The sequence below is a fragment of the Bos grunniens genome, chromosome 22, assembly GCF_055505025.1.
Source record: "Bos grunniens cultivar Pamir isolate PY7600 chromosome 22, Bosgru_T2T1.0, whole genome shotgun sequence".
NCBI classification, from domain to species: domain Eukaryota; kingdom Metazoa; phylum Chordata; class Mammalia; order Artiodactyla; family Bovidae; genus Bos; species Bos grunniens.
In genome coordinates this window covers 52,032,388-52,048,027 of record NC_141186.1, presented here as the reverse complement: position 1 = coordinate 52,048,027, position 15,640 = coordinate 52,032,388, and the positions used below count along the sequence as shown (strand labels likewise).

Sequence of the window (15,640 nt, the reverse complement as noted above, 5' to 3'; positions counted from 1 at the left end):
TCTTGAGCAAGACTGCCTGTGACACTCCCTGTGGGGTCCAGGAAAGGCCAAGAAGTTGTCAAGGAGATGGAGAAACCATTTCTTCACCTTGCACAGGAGCCTCCCTGCCCACTGTTCAGAAACCCCATGAGGCAACAGCAGGGGCTGAGGCAAGTCCACCTCACATCCTGGGAGGAGGGCAGGGATGGGGCTAGTCAGGAAGACTCCTGGTAGAGCCTTTGCATTAGGCCCAGGCTTAGCATAAAGGCAGATCCTGCAGTCTGGGAGGTGGCAAACTGGGGACCATGGAGACCCAGAGGGCCAGCCTCTCCCTGGGGCGGTGGTCACTGTGGCTACTGCTGCTGGGACTAGCGCTGCCCTCAGCCAGCGCCCAGGCCCTCAGCTACAGGGAGGCCGTGCTTCGTGCCGTGGATCAGTTCAATGAGTGGTCCTCAGAAGCTAATCTCTACCGCCTCCTGGAGCTAGACCCACCTCTCAAGGAGGACGTGAGTTGGGGAGGGGGCTGGGAAGGGGATCTGTCTCCTGACATCCTTGGCCACACTGTCGCCCCTTCGCTCAGGCTGGTTCTCTTGTCAGGAAGGCACTTTTCCCACTACGTGGGTTCCCACCTCTTCCAGGAAACCCTCCCAGACCTGGGTCATCTCCCAGCACCAGACTTCCTGTCTTAGCATCTCTGCTGTGGGAACAGGCGCCCTGCACACCTGGCTCAGGCTCCCTGGACTTCTGGGAGCTCCAGGGATGGGGGGGGTCACAGGCTCTGTGAGGTGACTTCCCTGCTAATGTCCTCTCTGCACCTCGGTGTCTCTCTGCCAGGAGGAGCTCTGTCAGCCTGGAGGCTCCAGTGACAAGGGCTCTCCCTTCAGGCGGCCCTGACCTCCCTCAGCCCCTGTGAGGGGAGGCGCTGCCATCAGCGCTGCTGTGAGGGCCGCTCCTGCTCTCTGTGTGCCCGTGAGGCCGGGCACGGGCTCTGTCCCCTCCTCTGTGCTGCCGGCACCAAGCCCAGGGCTGGACACACAGGGGGCTGGAGAGGCTGCCATCCGGGTTGGGGACAGGGAGACAGATCAGAGAAGGAAACATGAGCCTGAGCCCAGTCTCCCCATTTTATTCCTGGATCAGGATGAGAACCCAAACATCCCGAAGCCTGTGAGCTTCAGGGTGAAGGAGACTGTATGCCCCAGGACGAGCCAGCAGCCCGCAGAGCAGTGTGACTTCAAGGAGAATGGGGTGAGCCTGGGGGCTGGGAGCACGGGTGAATGCTTCCTAAGCTGCTGAACAAGGGGTTTCAAGGAGACTTTTAGTCCCTGGGTGGAGCCTGGGAGGTTATGACCTGGGGATTCCAGTTTGACCTCCAGCCTCTCCTTCCAGCTGGTGAAGCAATGTGTAGGGACAGTCACTCTGGATGCGGTGAAAGGCAAAATTAACATCACCTGCGAGGAGGTGAGTGGCCCCTTCTGTCCTGCAGGAACCGCTAGGGTGATAGGTTGTGGAACATTCTTAGGACCAAAGACCCCCTCCCCCATCCAGGGCAGAGGAGGGCCCTCCTACCCTGGCTGCTCCCTCCCGCAAGCCCCAGGTCTCCAGCACTGGTTCTGTGTCTCTTAGAGCAATGGTTCTCTAATGGGGTCCCCACCTAGGAACTGACAGAGATGCAGATTCTCAGCCCCACTCAGACGTCTGGGGTGGGGTGCAGCCATTTGTCTTTTCACGAGGCCTCCAGGAGATTCTGATGGTTTGAGAGGCACTGACTCAAGTAATGATCTTTTAGCCCCAGCTCGCTTCCATCTTTGCTGGGATGGGCTTGTGACCCTGGTAAGCTCCTTGTCACCTGAGGGCCTCAGTTTGCTCTTCTGTCTATAGGTGTAGGGATTCAACCTTGTGCTTCAAAGGTTGCCGCCAAAGGGCATGCTGGGGCTGCAAATCTCCTGGTGTGGGCCTTGGAGCCCGTGTATAGGTGCAGATGGGTCTGGTCTTACTCCTGGTTCCCTTTCCCACAAGTAACCTGGTTCTTCCTGGTTCATAGTTGCAGAGTGTTGGAAGATTTAAACGATTTCGTAAGAAGTTTAAGAAACTCTTTAAGAAACTTTCTCCAGTCATTCCGCTACTCCAGTTGGGGTAAATTGTGAGCCCATGGAAGAATCCTGTGTGTGTCCTCCCTGGCTCAGGCTTTTGGATTCTGAGAAAGTAAAGTCTTCTGAAAACAGCTTCCTCCAAGCTTTAATTTCACTTGTCTCCTCTCGCTTAGTGGGACCAAATCTTTACTTCTGGGAGCCCTCCTATGTGTGTGTGTATGTGTGTCTGTGAAAGTGTTTTGGTGTGTGCGTGATCACAAATGCACAGTACAGAAGTGGTTGTTATTTCCAGAAGGGGATGGGGGGGGCAGGCAGCAGGGCTAAGAGATCCAGGACAGCATCTTTATTCTCAGGTCCCTCCATGACCCGAACCCGACCATGAACATGCGTATGTGAACACTGATTACAGCAACAAAAAATGAATGTATTTCATCTCAGACCTGGAGGAGGGAGATGTAATTGGCCCCTGTCTGGGAGGTCAGCAGGCCTTGTCAGTGAGTCAAGTACAGGGCCTGATATGGAGAAGGACCCAAGGTGTCCAGGGTGGTGGTACAACAGGTGGGAGGGTTGGGGCTGTGCTGTAAGCCCAGGAGAATCAAGGATTTTACAAAGTGGTCAGAGTAGCACAGGAGTCAAAGAGGTCCAGGGAGCTGACATATTGCATGTACATAGGAATTGTGCACTAACAATAAATGCACAACTTATGGAGTTTTTTTGTTTGTTTGTTTTATTTTTAAACTTTACAAAATTGTATTAGTTTTGCCAAATATCAAAATGAATCCGCCACAGGTATACATGTGTTCCCCATCCTGAACCCTCCTCCCTCCTCCCTCCTCCCTCCCCATACCATCCCTCTGGGTCGTCCCAGTGCACTAGCCCCAAGCATCCAGTATCATGCATTGAACCTGGACTGGCAACTCATTTCATACATGATATTTTACATGTTTCAATGCCATTCTCCCAAATCTTCCCACCCTCTCCCTCTCCCACAGAGTCCATAAGACTGTTGCTATACAAGTACATGTGTGTAATGCACCGAAGGGCTTCCCTGGTGGCTCAGTGGTAAAAAATCTGCCTGTCAATTCAAGAGATGTGAGTTTGATCCCTGGATCAGGAAGATCCCCTGGAGGAGGAAATGGCAGCCCACTCTCATATTCTTGCCCAGAAAATCCCATGGACGGAGGAACCTGGCCGGCTACAGTCCACGCGGTTGTAAAAGAGCCATACACATCTTAGTGACTAAGCAACACAATAACATTGTGCCTAGAAATCTCTTTATCCCCCTTCTAGTTGCTTCCCCATCTCCATAACCATGGCCCTGACTTTGGAACACTTAGGTCAGTGTAACTAGGATTTGAAATTCATAGAAAATTATATTGTAGCATATATAGTCTCATTTGCACAATTTTTTCATGCAACATGCTTGTGAGAACTCATGTTTTTGCATGTAATTATAGTTGGGGAATTTTTTATTGCTGACTTAGTATTCTGGGCTCCCCTGGTGGCTCAGTTGGTAAAGAATCCATCTGCAAAGCAGGAGACCCAGGTCCGATCCCTGGGTGGGGAAGATCCCCTGGAGAAGGAAATGGCAACCCACTCCAGCATTCCTGCCTGGAAAATCCCATGGACAGAGGAGCATGGCGGGCTACAGTCTATGGGGTCGCAAAAAGCTGGACACGACTTAGCGGCTAAACCACTACTACCTAGTATTCCACTGTATGAATATACCAAATATATTTACTTTCACTACTGAGAAATATTTGTGGAGTTTATACATCATTGGTTTTAAATGGTTGCACTCTAGGGCACAGAATGGACATAGCATTCCCACTCACACATGTCTGGAAGGTTTTCAGTTCCCAAGCTAAAAGAAGATGCAGGAGACATCTTGGTTCCTTTGTCCTCGGCCATGTGAGTGAACATCCATGAGGGAGGCTTCTGAAGAGTGGGACTTCTGGGGGGACCCCGATAATGTATTGTGCTGTGCGGGATTTCTCCTAGTGACCATGTTGAGGGGTAGTATGGAGTGGGCAGCTGCTCTTTTCCCCAGGAGTTGGAGAAGGCTCTCTGGAAACTGACCCTTCTGACCCTCAGCTTCAAGGTCAGAGGGGGAAAATTTCTCCATGGAGGAGAGGAGGGCCTTCTGTGCATTTTACAGACAAGGAGAAGAAAGGGCAGCTGTTGAGAATCAGCTTTACGTTCACACCACTGGTCAGCAGGTTGGGCAGAGGGAGGGATGGGAAGTCAAGGCGCTCAGCCTTGGCCTTGCTCATTCTCTTCACGACTTTGTTCTCTTTGACGGGAGGCCTTGGGCTCTGGGCTGGAATGAGGACATATATAAACACAGATGAGGCTGTGCTTTGTCCAGTTAGGGTTTAAGTGCAGAGCATGATGGGAAAAGATATCTGGCTCAACCAGACTGGGAGGGGAGATAGAGGAGGACTGGGAAAGGTGGGCGCCCCAGGGTGGGGACGAGGTAGTGACAACAGTCTTGCAGCAACCTCTGCCAGGACCTGTGCTCCCATCACTGGGCTGGTGATCCTCTATTGGGTTAGGAGGGGGCGTGGGCAGAGATCCCAGGGTCTGGTCCGACCGTCTCAGGGCACAGCTGCTGCAGCCACAGAGGTCCTTGCATGCCTGAGGCTGCTCCTCTGCGCCCTCCTTTCCCTCTCCCCCTGCTTCTCTCTCTCTAAGCAAGAGCCTGCAGAGAGAACTGCAGGAAAATGGAGCCACAGGGGTTTCTCAGTTGTGTCTGGGGCCATGTGAATTGGGTTCACTCTCACTCGCTGCTGAGAGTTCCACCAGAGCAGAATATTTGCAAGGAAGTCACAGCTGGTGAGAGGCAAACCAAGGATTCAAACTCCTGTCTGCCTGACTCCAGTGTCTAAGGACCTGGGTAGCCTCTCGGGGCAGCTTCTGGCCCCGCTGATATTAACAGCTTTTATGGAGCATCGGTTATGGGCCAGGTGCTCCCAAGTTCTCTTCCAAGGTGGACTCCTTTATCAGACCTCGTCCCTGAGCAGCCACCTGTCCCCATGTAAAGATGGGGAAGGGGACTTCAGTGCTAAGGTTTAGGAAATGCAATGATGCAGAGGCAGGAAAGCACAGGGAGAGTGCCAGACACCAGTAACCACGTGTGTTGCTGATTATTTTCTAATATCAGATCAGATCAGATCAGTCGCTCAGTCGTGTCCGACTCTTTGCAACCCCATGGATCGCAGCACGCCAGGCCTCCCTGTCCATCACCAACTCCCGGAGTTCACTCAGACTCACGTCCATCGAGTCAGTGATGCCTCCAGCCATCTCATCCTCTGTTGTCCCCTTCTCCTCCTGCCCCCAGTCCCTCCCAGTATCAGAGTCTTTTCCAATGAGTCAGCTCTTCAAATGAGGTGGCCAAAGTACTGGAGTTTCAGCTTTAGCATCATTCCTTCCAAAGAAATCCCAGGGCTGATCTCCTTCAGAATGGACTGGTTGGATCTCCTTGTAGTTCAAGGGACTCTCAAGAGTCTTCTCCAACACCACAGTTCAAAAGCATCAATTCTTCGGCACTCAGCCTTCTTCACAGTCCAACTCTCACATCCATATATGACCACAGGAAAAACCATAGCCTTGACTAGACGAACTTTTGTTGGCAAAGTACTGTCTCTGCTTTTGAATATGCTATCTAGGTTGGTCATAACTTTCCTTCCAAGGAGTAAGCGTCTTTTGATTTCATGGCTGCAGTCACCATCTGCAGTGATTTTGGAGCCCCCCAAAATAAAGTCATCCCCTGTTTCCACTGTTTCCCCATCTATTTCCCATGAAGTGGTGGGACCGGATGCCATGATCTTCGTTTTCTGAATGTTGAGCTTTAAGCCAACTTTTTCACTCTCCACTTTCACTTTCATCAAGAGGCTTTTGAGTTCCTCTTCACTTTCTGCCATAAGGGTGGTGTCATCTGCATATCTGAGGTTATTGATATTTCTCCCGGCAATCTTGATTCCAGCTTGTGTTTCTTCCAGTCCAGCGTTTCTCATGATGTACTCTGCATATAAGTTAAATAAACAAGGTGACAATATACAGCCTTGACGAACTCCTTTTCCTATCTGGAACCAGTCTGTTGTTCCATGTCCAGTTCTAACTGTTGCTTCTTGACCTGCATACAGATTTCTCAAGAGGCAGGTCAGGTGGTCTGGTATTCCCATCTCTTTCCGAATTTTCCACAGTTTATTGTGATCCACACAGTCAAAGGCTTTGGCATAGTCAATAAAGCAGAAATAGATGTTTTTCTGGAACTCTTCTTGCTTTTCCTATGATCCAGCGTATGTTGGCAATTTGATCTCTGATTCCTCTGCCTTTTCTAAAACCAGCTTGAACATCAGGAAGTTCACGGTTCACATATTGCTGAAGCCTGGCTTGGAGAATTTTGAGCATTACTTTACTAGCATGTGAGATGAGTGCAATTGTGTGGTAGTTTGAGCATTCTTTGGCATTACCTTTCTTTGGGATTGGAATGAAAACTGACCTTTTGTGGCCACTGCTGAGTTTTCCAAATTTGCTGGCATATTGAGTGCAGCACTTTCACAGCATCATCTTTCAGGATTTGGAATAGCTCAACTGGAATTCCATCACCTCCACTAGCTTTGTCCGTTCGTAGTGATGCTTTCTAAGGCCCACTTGACTTTACATTCCAGGATGTCTGGCTCTAGGTCAGTGATCACACCATCGTGATTATCTGGGTCGTGAAGATCTTTTTTGTACAGTTCTTCTGTGTATTCTTGCCATCTCTTCTTAATATCTTCTGCTTCTATTAGGTCCATACCATTTCTGTCCTTTATCGAGCTCATGGTATCTCTGATTTTCTTGAAGAGATCTGTAGTCTTTCCCATTCTGTTGTTTTCCTCTATTTCTTTGCATTGATCGCCAAAGAAGGCTTTCTTATCTCTTCTTGCTATTCTTTGGAACTCTGCATTCAGATGCTTATATCTTTCCTTTTCTCCTTTGCCCTTCACTTCTCCTCTTTTCACAGCTATTTGTAAGGCCTCCCCAGACAGCCATTTTGCTTTTTTGCATTTCTTTTCCATGGGGATGGTCTTGATCCCTGTCTCCTGTACAATGTCACGAACCTCAGTCCATAGTTCATCAGGCACTCTATCTATCAGATCTAGGCCCTTAAATCTATTTCTCACTTCCACTGTATAATCATAACGGATTTGATTTAGGTCATACCTGAATGGTCTAGTGGTTTTCCCCACTTTCTTCAATTTAAGTCTGAATTTGGCAATAAGGAGTTCATGGTCTGAGCTACAGTCAGCTCCTGGTCTTGTTTTTGCTGACTGTATAGAGCTTCTCCATCTTTGGCTGCAAAGAATATAATCAGTCTGATTTTGGTGTTGACCATCTGGTGATGTCCATGTGTAGAGTCTTCTCTTGTGTTGTTGGAAGAGGGTGTTTGTTATGACCAGTACATTTTCTTGGCAAAACTCTATTAGTCTTTGCCCTGCTTCATTCCGTATTCCAAGGCCAAATTTGCCTGTTACTCCAGGTGTTTCTTGACTTCCTACTTTTGCATTCCAGTCCCCTATAATGAAAAGGACATCTTTTTTGGGTGTTAGTTCTAAAAGGTCTTGTAGGTCTTCATAGCACCATTCAACTTCAGCTTCTTCAGCGTTACTGGTTGGGGCATAGACTTGGATTACCGTGATATTGAATGGTTTGCCTTGGAAATGAACAGAGATCATTCTGTTGTTTTTGGGATTGCATCCAAGTACTGCATTTCAGACTCTTTTGTTGACCATGATGGCCACTCCATTTCTTCTGAGGGATTCCTGCCCGCAGTAGTAGATATAATGGTTAATCGAGTTAAATTCACCCATTCCGGTCCATTTCAGTTCGCTGATTCCTAGAATGTCGACATTTACTCTTACCATCTCTTGTTTGACCACTTCCAATTTGCCTTGATTCATGGACCTGACATTCCAGGTTCCTATGCGATATTGCTCTTTTCAGCATCGGACCTTGCTTCTATCACCAGTCACATCCACAACTGGGTATTGTTTTTGCTTTGGCTCCATCCCTTCATTCTTTCTGGAGTTATTTCTCCACTGATCTCCGGTAGCATATTGGGCACCTACTGACCTGGGGAGTGACTTGGGAAAAGGATACAATTTGACCAAAAAGCCTCTGAGGCAATACCTAGACTGTGAAACCACATCACACAGAGGCCTACCTCTCTTTCCTTCTCCAAGGCTGATGTGTAACCAGTGCCATCCATCCAGCTTCCACCTTCCGAGGGGCCCTGTCCAAGCCCCCAAGGGTCCCACAGGAACAAAGGAGTCCAAGAGTTACCCCAGACCTCACAGTTACATGGTTGTTCCTCCCAAGACCTGTACAAGAATTTCCTTCTTGGCCCGTGGCCCCTCTATTCCTTTGGTTCATTATCCTCCCATCTGTGTTCTCAAACCGCCTCCACACTGGCCACCCCAGCGTGGTGTCCCAATCAGGGCACTGGACAGAAAGTCACTTGAGGTCAAATCAGAAGAGACTTCCTGAAGGCTGTGGGATCCAAGAAGTAGAGGTGCCGAGTCTCCTTGGACATCAGGGAAGGCTTCCCAAGGAGGAAGGTCCGGGCAAGCAGAGGGATCAGGGGCAGAGATGGGAGACGAGCAGGGGGCTCCGAGGGGCCTGAGGGGTTGGGGGGATGAGGCAGCCTGACACCCGAGGCCCGCAAGTCTGGGGTGAGGACAGCTAAGAACAGCAACCATCTAGGCCCTGATGCCAAGTTGGGGGAGTGTGGGCTTGGGAGGCAGTGGTGACATGGTCAAATGGGCAGTGTGTTGGAGCCCCTAGAAAATAATGTGGAAGGTGGACAGTGGTCAGGGAGAGCCTGGTAATCGGGGAAGATGGAATCTTGAGATTGTGGATTCACTGAGAGGAGAGAAGCCTGGAGTAGGCCTAGGGCAGGGGTGATGGGAGGTCAGGGCAGTGTCCTCAGGAGGAAGAAGGAGCAGGTGGGGCTCCCAGGCTTCCAGCTCAGGGCTCCTGTGGCAGCACCCAGCCAACAGCCAAGTGTGGACCACCAGGGCATTCATGGAGTCTTGAACCCAGAGACAGAGCCATGATGCGTGTTCAGGAGAACTGGTGTCTTGAGAAGGGCCATCCCCAGGAACGTGTGAAGACTGGGAGGAGAAGCAGCCCAGATGCTCCTGAGCCAGCTCTGCCTCCTAAGAGGAGAGTCCTTGGAGGAGACTCAGCAGGAGCCCCCAGGGAGTTGGAGGGGATCCAGGAGAGCAGGGACAGGGGAGAATTGGTCAGGGGCAAGTTCAGGAGGACAGGGGGTCCCCCGAGTCTGTAGAGATGAAGACAAGGCTTGAATGTGAATGTGGATCCAGTGAGGACTGGGTAGCCTTGAGTGTAGAGAGGGCACTGAACTGGGGTCACAGTGCAGATGACCTTTCTTATGCTTGATTGGGGAGGGGTCAGTTGAACAGGCAATGCCTGTTGGTGGGTATCTGTGAAGGAGGACTTTACTTTTTACCATTTTTATTTTGTATTGTAGTATAGCTGATTAAGCTAGAGGAGAACAAAGCAACCCACTCCAGTATTCTTGCCTGGAGAATCCCATGGATAGTGAGCCTGGCAGGCCACAGTCCGTAGGGTCTCAAAGAGTCTCAAAGAGTCAGACACGACTGAAGCGACTGAGCACACATGCATGCACACATAGCTGATTAACAAACCATGTTATGATAGCTCCAGGTGAAGAGCAAAGGGACTCAGCCATCTGTATATATGTATCCATTCTCTTCCAACCTGGAGGCGAACTTCCTAACTGAGAAACAGTGGAGATGAATCCAGGAGAGAGGACAGATGGAGCCAAGCTCCTGACAGGCTGATGGCTGGTCCCAAAGACAGGATGGTGTGGGGTTGATGGCTGCCTAGGGACAGGCTGGGTGGGTAAGGCTCAGAAGGGGTTGGTCCTGTCATCCACTCATCAAATGTTAAATGAGTGCATACTGTGTGCCAGGCAGTGCCTAGAGCTGGAGGTTGAGTGCTGAATACACTCCTTTACCCTGAATCCCGAGGAGCCCATGGTGTGGAGGCAGAGGGGATGCAGACAGTGCCTGGTCCCTCCCTCTCCTGGAGGACACAACCCTCTTGAGCAAGCCTGCCGGTGACACTCCCCATGGGATCTAGGAGAGGCCAAGAAGTTGTCAGGAGATGGAGAAACCATTTCTTCACCTTGCAAACGGGCCTCCCTGCCCACTGCCCAGAAATCCCATGAGGCAACAGCAAGGCTTGAGGTAAGACCAGCCCACACCCTGGGAGGAGGGCAGGGATGGGGCGGGTCAGGAAGACTCCTGGTAGAGCTTTTGCATCAGGGCTCAGATTGGGCATAAAAGAAGGGTCCCTCGGGCTGGGAGGAGGCAGACTCGGGACCATGGAGACCCAGAGGGCCAGCCTCTCCCTGGGGCGGTGGTCACTGTGGCTACTGCTGCTGGGACTAGCGCTGCCCTCGGCCAGCGCCCAGGCCCTCAGCTACAGGGAGGCCATGCTTCGTGCTGTGGATCAGCTCAATGAGAGGTCCTCAGAAGCTAATCTCTACCGCCTCCTGGAGCCATCTCCTCCCAGCCTTGGCCACACTGTCGCCCTTTCGCTCAGGCTGGTCCTCTTGTCAGGAAGGCACTTTTCCCTCTAGGTGGGTTCCCACCTCTTCCAGGAAACCTTCCCAGACCTGGGTCATCTCCCAGCACCAGGCTTCCTGCCTTAGCATCTCTGCTATGGGAACAGGCGTCCTGCACACCTGGCTCAGGCTCCCTGGACTTCTGGGAACTCCAGGGATGGGGGGGTCACAGGCTCTGTGAGGTGACTTCCCTCCAAATATCCCCTCTGAACCTCAGTGTCTCTCTGCCAGGGGGAGCTCTGTCAGCCTGGAGGCTCCAGTGACAAGGGCTCTTCCTGCAGGTGGCCCTGACCTCCCTCAGCCCCTCTGAGGTGAGGCGCTGCCATCAGCGCTGCTGTGAGGGCCGCTCCTGCTCTCTGTGTGTCCGTGAGGCCGGGCACGGGCTCTGTCCCCTCCCCTGTGCTCCCAGCACCAAGCCCAGAGCCGGACACACAGGGGGCTGGAGAGGCTGCCGTCCGGGTTGGGGGCAGGGAGACAGATCAGAGAAGGAAACATGAGCCGAGCCCAGTCTCCCCACTTTGATCCTTGACCAGGTGGAGGACCCGGGAGCTCGAAAGCCTGTGAGCTTCAGGGTGAAGGAGACCGTGTGCCCCAGACCGAGCCTGCAGCCCCCAGAGCAGTGTGACTTCAAGGAGAATGGGGTGAGCCTGGGGGCTGGGAGTGAAGGAGGATGCTTTCCAGGAAGCTGATCCGGGGACTTCAGGGGACAATTTCTCGTCCCTGGGGTGAGGTGGGGTGTGGCTGGCGGGTTATAGCCTAGGAGTTCCAGTTTGATGTCGAGCCTCCTTCTCCAGGTGCTGAAAGAATATGGGGTGACAGTCACCGTGGACCATTGGAACGATGTATTCACGTAAGCCGTTGAGGTGAGTGGCCCTTTCCGTGGTGTGCAGCTGACAATGCGGTGGTGTTTGGAACGTGCTTTGGATCAATAACCCCCACCCCAGTCCAGAGCAGACTTTGCCCCTGCCTTCCCGAGCCCTAGGTCTCCAGTCCTGGCTCTGCATACCTTAGAGCAGTGTGGTCTAACGGGGCCCCCAGGAAGAAACTAACAGAGAGGCAGGTTCTTGGCTCCACTCAGACCTCCTGAATCAGACTCTGGGGTGGAGCCCAGGCATTTGGATTTTCACAAAGCCTCCAGGGGGTTGTGAACATGCCAGGTACTGACTGGACTCATGGGCTTTCAGCCTCTGTTCCGTCCAGCTTTGCTGGGATGGGCTTGGACCCTGGAAAGGCCCAGGCTTCCTGTGGGCCTCAGTTTCCTCATCTGTTTACGGGTGTAAGGATTCAATTGCATGCGCCAAGGGTCATAGCCAGAGGTGAACGGGGACCCCAAGATTCCTGGAGTCCACCACAAATGGAATGTCAGATGGGAAGGGGTGGGCCATGTCTTGACTGTCACCCAGTTCTCACCAGAAACCTGTTTTTATTGGTTCACAGCTTAAGAGTTTCAGGAAATTTGGCTCATCACCGTTCAGTCCCACGAGAGTCCCTGGCAGTGGTTCCCTCTATCAATCTCCCTGCTCCACGGTTAGCTCCAGAAATAGTACCTCCATTTCCATTCCCCAGGCCACAGTTGAACGATATGCAGATAACTGCCTCATAGGGGTTTTTGGTGAATCAGAAGCTCAGGGAAGACCTCTTGGGATCAGTTTTGCCCTGCGTCAGCATCTGAAAAACAAAATCTTGTGAAAACAACTTCCTTCAGCCTTCAATTTCAATTGTCTCCCCTCTTCCAACTTACTGGGACCTGTTAGGGGTGTGAGTATGTGTTTGTGTTTGTGTTTGTGTGTGTGTATGTGTTTGTGTGTGTGTGTGTTTGTGTGTGAGTGTGGTTTTTTTGTGTGTGTGTGTGTTTGTGTGTGAGTGTGGTTTTTTTTTGTGTGTGTGTGTTTGTGTGTGTGTGTGTTTGTGTGGTTTTTTGTGTGTGTATGTGTTTGTGTGTGTGTGTGTTTGTGTGTCTGTGTGTGTCTGTGTATGGTGTATGTCTATGTGCATGTGTGTATCTATGTCTGTGTGTGAGGTCACTCCTGTGAACACAGAGAAGCATGAGGCCCCTGTTCCTTCCAGGAGGGCACGAGGCAGGCAGCAGCCCCAGGAGCTCCAGAACTGCGTCCCCACCCTCGGGTCCCTCCCGAGCCCTTCATCCGCCCCTGGCCTCCTCCTCCAACACCCAGTAGGACATAAGGAGACCTGCCGTGGGTGCAGAGCTGGTGGGAATACTGTTCCTGCTCTCATGGAGCTGACAGTCCATGAGGGGCCAGGCTTCCCACCTTGTTAGACATTCACAGAGACGAAGTTCAGTCTCAGGGCTGAGCCTGCAGGTGCAACGCCCAGGACGTACCTCTGGCCCTTAATTCTGAAATAGTCTGCCCCTCCTGGTTTTTCCTGTGGCATTGTGACACATCACTGTTTCCTCAGCTGGGTCCCAGATTAAGCAGTGGGCTTGTGTTTAGGGGTCACATGGTTTAAAATTTGCACCATTAAATACAAGCATCTTGTCCATCAGGGTGAAGAGCTCGCATGAGGGTGAGAGGCACAGAGTGACACACAGGTCACATGTCTACTTGCCTGTGTAGACAAGGCAAGTCTTTCAGACACTGCCCATGTCCTGCCCACTCCCCACTCTCCAGCTGACCTTTGCTCTGGGGCAGACTGGAAGCACTGGGGAGTTTGAATCCAGGGAGCAGCTTCAACTAACCACTGGGGGTACTTGATGGAAAGACACCTCCTCTTCCCTGCTCCTTGGGTGGCCAGCTTGCAGATGTTTCACCCCTCTGCCTGAGATCCCCAGCCGGGTTGAGCCCTTGTCCGCTTCCTCATTGATGTGTTCACTGACACCTCCTTTTCTGATTCAGGTCCTGCCCTGTCTCCCCTCTCTACGCTCCAGCCGGTGCTTTCTGGAATCGCCTCCCAAACAAATGACTTCTACTAAATGCTTGTCTTAGGTCTGCTTCTGGCCAACCTGTTCCCGAGAGGGACAGAGGTCAGGATCTCACAGAGCATTTACTTTGTTACCTGTTGGGCTTGTCTTCTCTTGGTGAGCTGGAGGGGCTGGTTTCATGCAGTTTAGAGGAACCTCATGCTTCTCACTCTACATCACCCCGAGTTGAGGGAAGAAACTCTACAGAGGAAACCGAGGGGGCTTTGTTGGGTCTGTGCCCGAAGATACAGACTTGCCAGAGCCAACTGCTAAATGGTCTGGGTATTTTTGAGCTGGTTGTTATACTCTTAGTAGCTTGAAATCAGCCTTGGTAGGAATATTTACATCATGGAAATTGGCAAGCACTCTGTATCAGGCCTGTCACAGTTGGCACGTTCCCGCCCAAACAGAGAGGGGGACCACTCATCAGGATGACACGGCGTCTGTCCAGGTCACAAGTGCCTTCAACTCCTTCCCATGGTTGCCCGTCCTGCTTCCATGGCAACCCACCTGTAGCCTCAGGCCTATCTTGCCCTTTCACGTTTTATATCAGTGTGGACCAGATGTCCCTTGGCATGGAGGAGGCATTCAGCTTGCATATGTGACCTCTGATAGCAGACAGGAAAGGATGCAAACAGTTTTTCCATCTCAACCCTTGAGAAGGAGACAGAACTGGTCCCGGGCCTTGTCAATGCCTTCTACAGTGACTGGGGAGAGAGTCTGCTGCTTGACCTTTTGACCTCTTACCCCTGAGAAGACAAGTGACAGTATTTCATGAATGGCATTGAGCATCTCTCCAAGACAAGCTTGATTTGTCAGTTCTCCTGCAATGGAGGGGACCCAAGCCCAGCAGGAGGGAAAGAAGGTGTTGCGGGGAGAAAATTACTCAGGAAAAAGCAGTGACTAGAGTGGTAGGATTAGAAGTAACACTCAGTTCAGTGCTCAAGGCAGGCATGCAAAAATAGTGCATAAACTTCCGAATTCTCTATTTTCAGGATCACCTACATTTTGCCTAAAGTGTTTGTGTCTCTCTTTCTCTTTCTCTCCTTCTCTCTCCCACTCTCCCTGTGTCTCTGTCTCCCGGCATTTTCTATGTCCCCAGTGTTTGGCTTTATTCAAGTGTGGTCCGAGTCGATGGCTGTGGTGCGAGCTCCCCTAGGTGGGGAGCCCATCGCTGGTGCAGAGTGAGTCTGTTACTCACAGTCCCCGGGGGAGCAGGAGCGGGTCATGCTGCCCACACAGGAGAGGACAGTCACAGCCCGTGTGATGTTCTCAGGGAAGGAATGGGCGAGGTGGGAGCGTGAGGCTGACCAGGTTGAGGATGGAGTAACTTGAGTAATTTCAGTGGGCTGGTGTGGGTGTGGGGGCTCCCCAATTTGTTGGCACCTGGCCCTGGGGTTACTAGGACAGAGATTTAGAGTCTCAGCGATAGAAAGGGTGGGATGGGGGTGCTGGTCGGTTTGCACGTGAGAGGTGGGCTGAGGGAGAGAGTGTTAGTTAGAGCATCTACTAACCCTGGGTGGAGCAGTGAGATGTGAAAACATCAGATACAGAAACGAGAACCCCTGGGTAACACAGGACCACTTGTATTACGTAATCATCGACACATCTGGAGTTTAATCTCACATCTCAAAGCTCTTTTATTCATTCAGATGGTACCTTATTCTCCCTTAGTTTTCTGTCTTCTTTAGATTATTTTTTAGGATCCTAGCTTGCAGGATCTTAGTTCTCCAAACAAGGATTGAACCCGAGACTCTGGCATTGAGAGCACCAAGTCGTAACCAATGGACGGCCAGAGAGTTCCCCTCTGGATTTTTTTTATGATTCTGTTTTATGTCCACTTTCGGCCGACTATTTGTACTTCTGTTTAAAATACTTTTATGTGATTGTGGTAGGGTTTACAGACAGAATTCATCTGTTATCAACGCATCTGTATTCAACAATATATCAACATACAGTGGAAGGGACTTGCCACAATATACTGACAACACT

The 15,640-nt window shown here is 51.3% G+C and overlaps 2 protein-coding genes across 2 annotated transcripts; both read left to right on the top strand.

Annotated features, from left to right (window-relative positions):
• The first annotated feature begins 238 nt into the window (after window positions 1-238).
• On the top strand, window positions 239-2,197 carry LOC147348569 (cathelicidin-6). Its single transcript, XM_086368889.1, has 4 exons — window positions 239-485; window positions 1,117-1,224; window positions 1,366-1,437; window positions 2,021-2,197. The coding sequence occupies exons 1-4, from the start codon at window positions 285-287 to the stop codon at window positions 2,114-2,116; spliced, it is 477 nt and encodes a 158-aa protein (XP_086225015.1). The 5' UTR covers window positions 239-284; the 3' UTR covers window positions 2,117-2,197.
• An 8,288-nt stretch (window positions 2,198-10,485) lies between these two features.
• On the top strand, window positions 10,486-14,836 carry LOC147348568 (cathelicidin-4-like). Its single transcript, XM_086365474.1, has 5 exons — window positions 10,486-10,689; window positions 11,262-11,369; window positions 11,523-11,578; window positions 13,584-13,618; window positions 14,751-14,836. The coding sequence occupies exons 1-5, from the start codon at window positions 10,486-10,488 to the stop codon at window positions 14,834-14,836; spliced, it is 489 nt and encodes a 162-aa protein (XP_086221600.1).
• The last annotated feature ends 804 nt before the right edge of the window (window positions 14,837-15,640 follow it).

Excerpts from the sequence above, each read along its gene's own strand:
- LOC147348568 (XM_086365474.1), top strand. The coding sequence starts at position 10,486 with ATGGAGACCCAGAGGGCCAGCCTCTCCCTGGGGCGGTGGTCACTGTGG. Across the intron at positions 11,370-11,522 it reads GTGACTTCAAGGAGAATGGG|GTGCTGAAAGAATATGGGGT; the intron begins GTGAGCCTGGGG and ends CTCCTTCTCCAG. Across the intron at positions 11,579-13,583 it reads CATTGGAACGATGTATTCAC|GTCCTGCCCTGTCTCCCCTC; the intron begins GTAAGCCGTTGA and ends TTTCTGATTCAG.
- LOC147348569 (XM_086368889.1), top strand. The coding sequence starts at position 285 with ATGGAGACCCAGAGGGCCAGCCTCTCCCTGGGGCGGTGGTCACTGTGG. Across the intron at positions 486-1,116 it reads ACCCACCTCTCAAGGAGGAC|GATGAGAACCCAAACATCCC; the intron begins GTGAGTTGGGGA and ends TTCCTGGATCAG. Across the intron at positions 1,438-2,020 it reads TTAACATCACCTGCGAGGAG|TTGCAGAGTGTTGGAAGATT; the intron begins GTGAGTGGCCCC and ends CCTGGTTCATAG.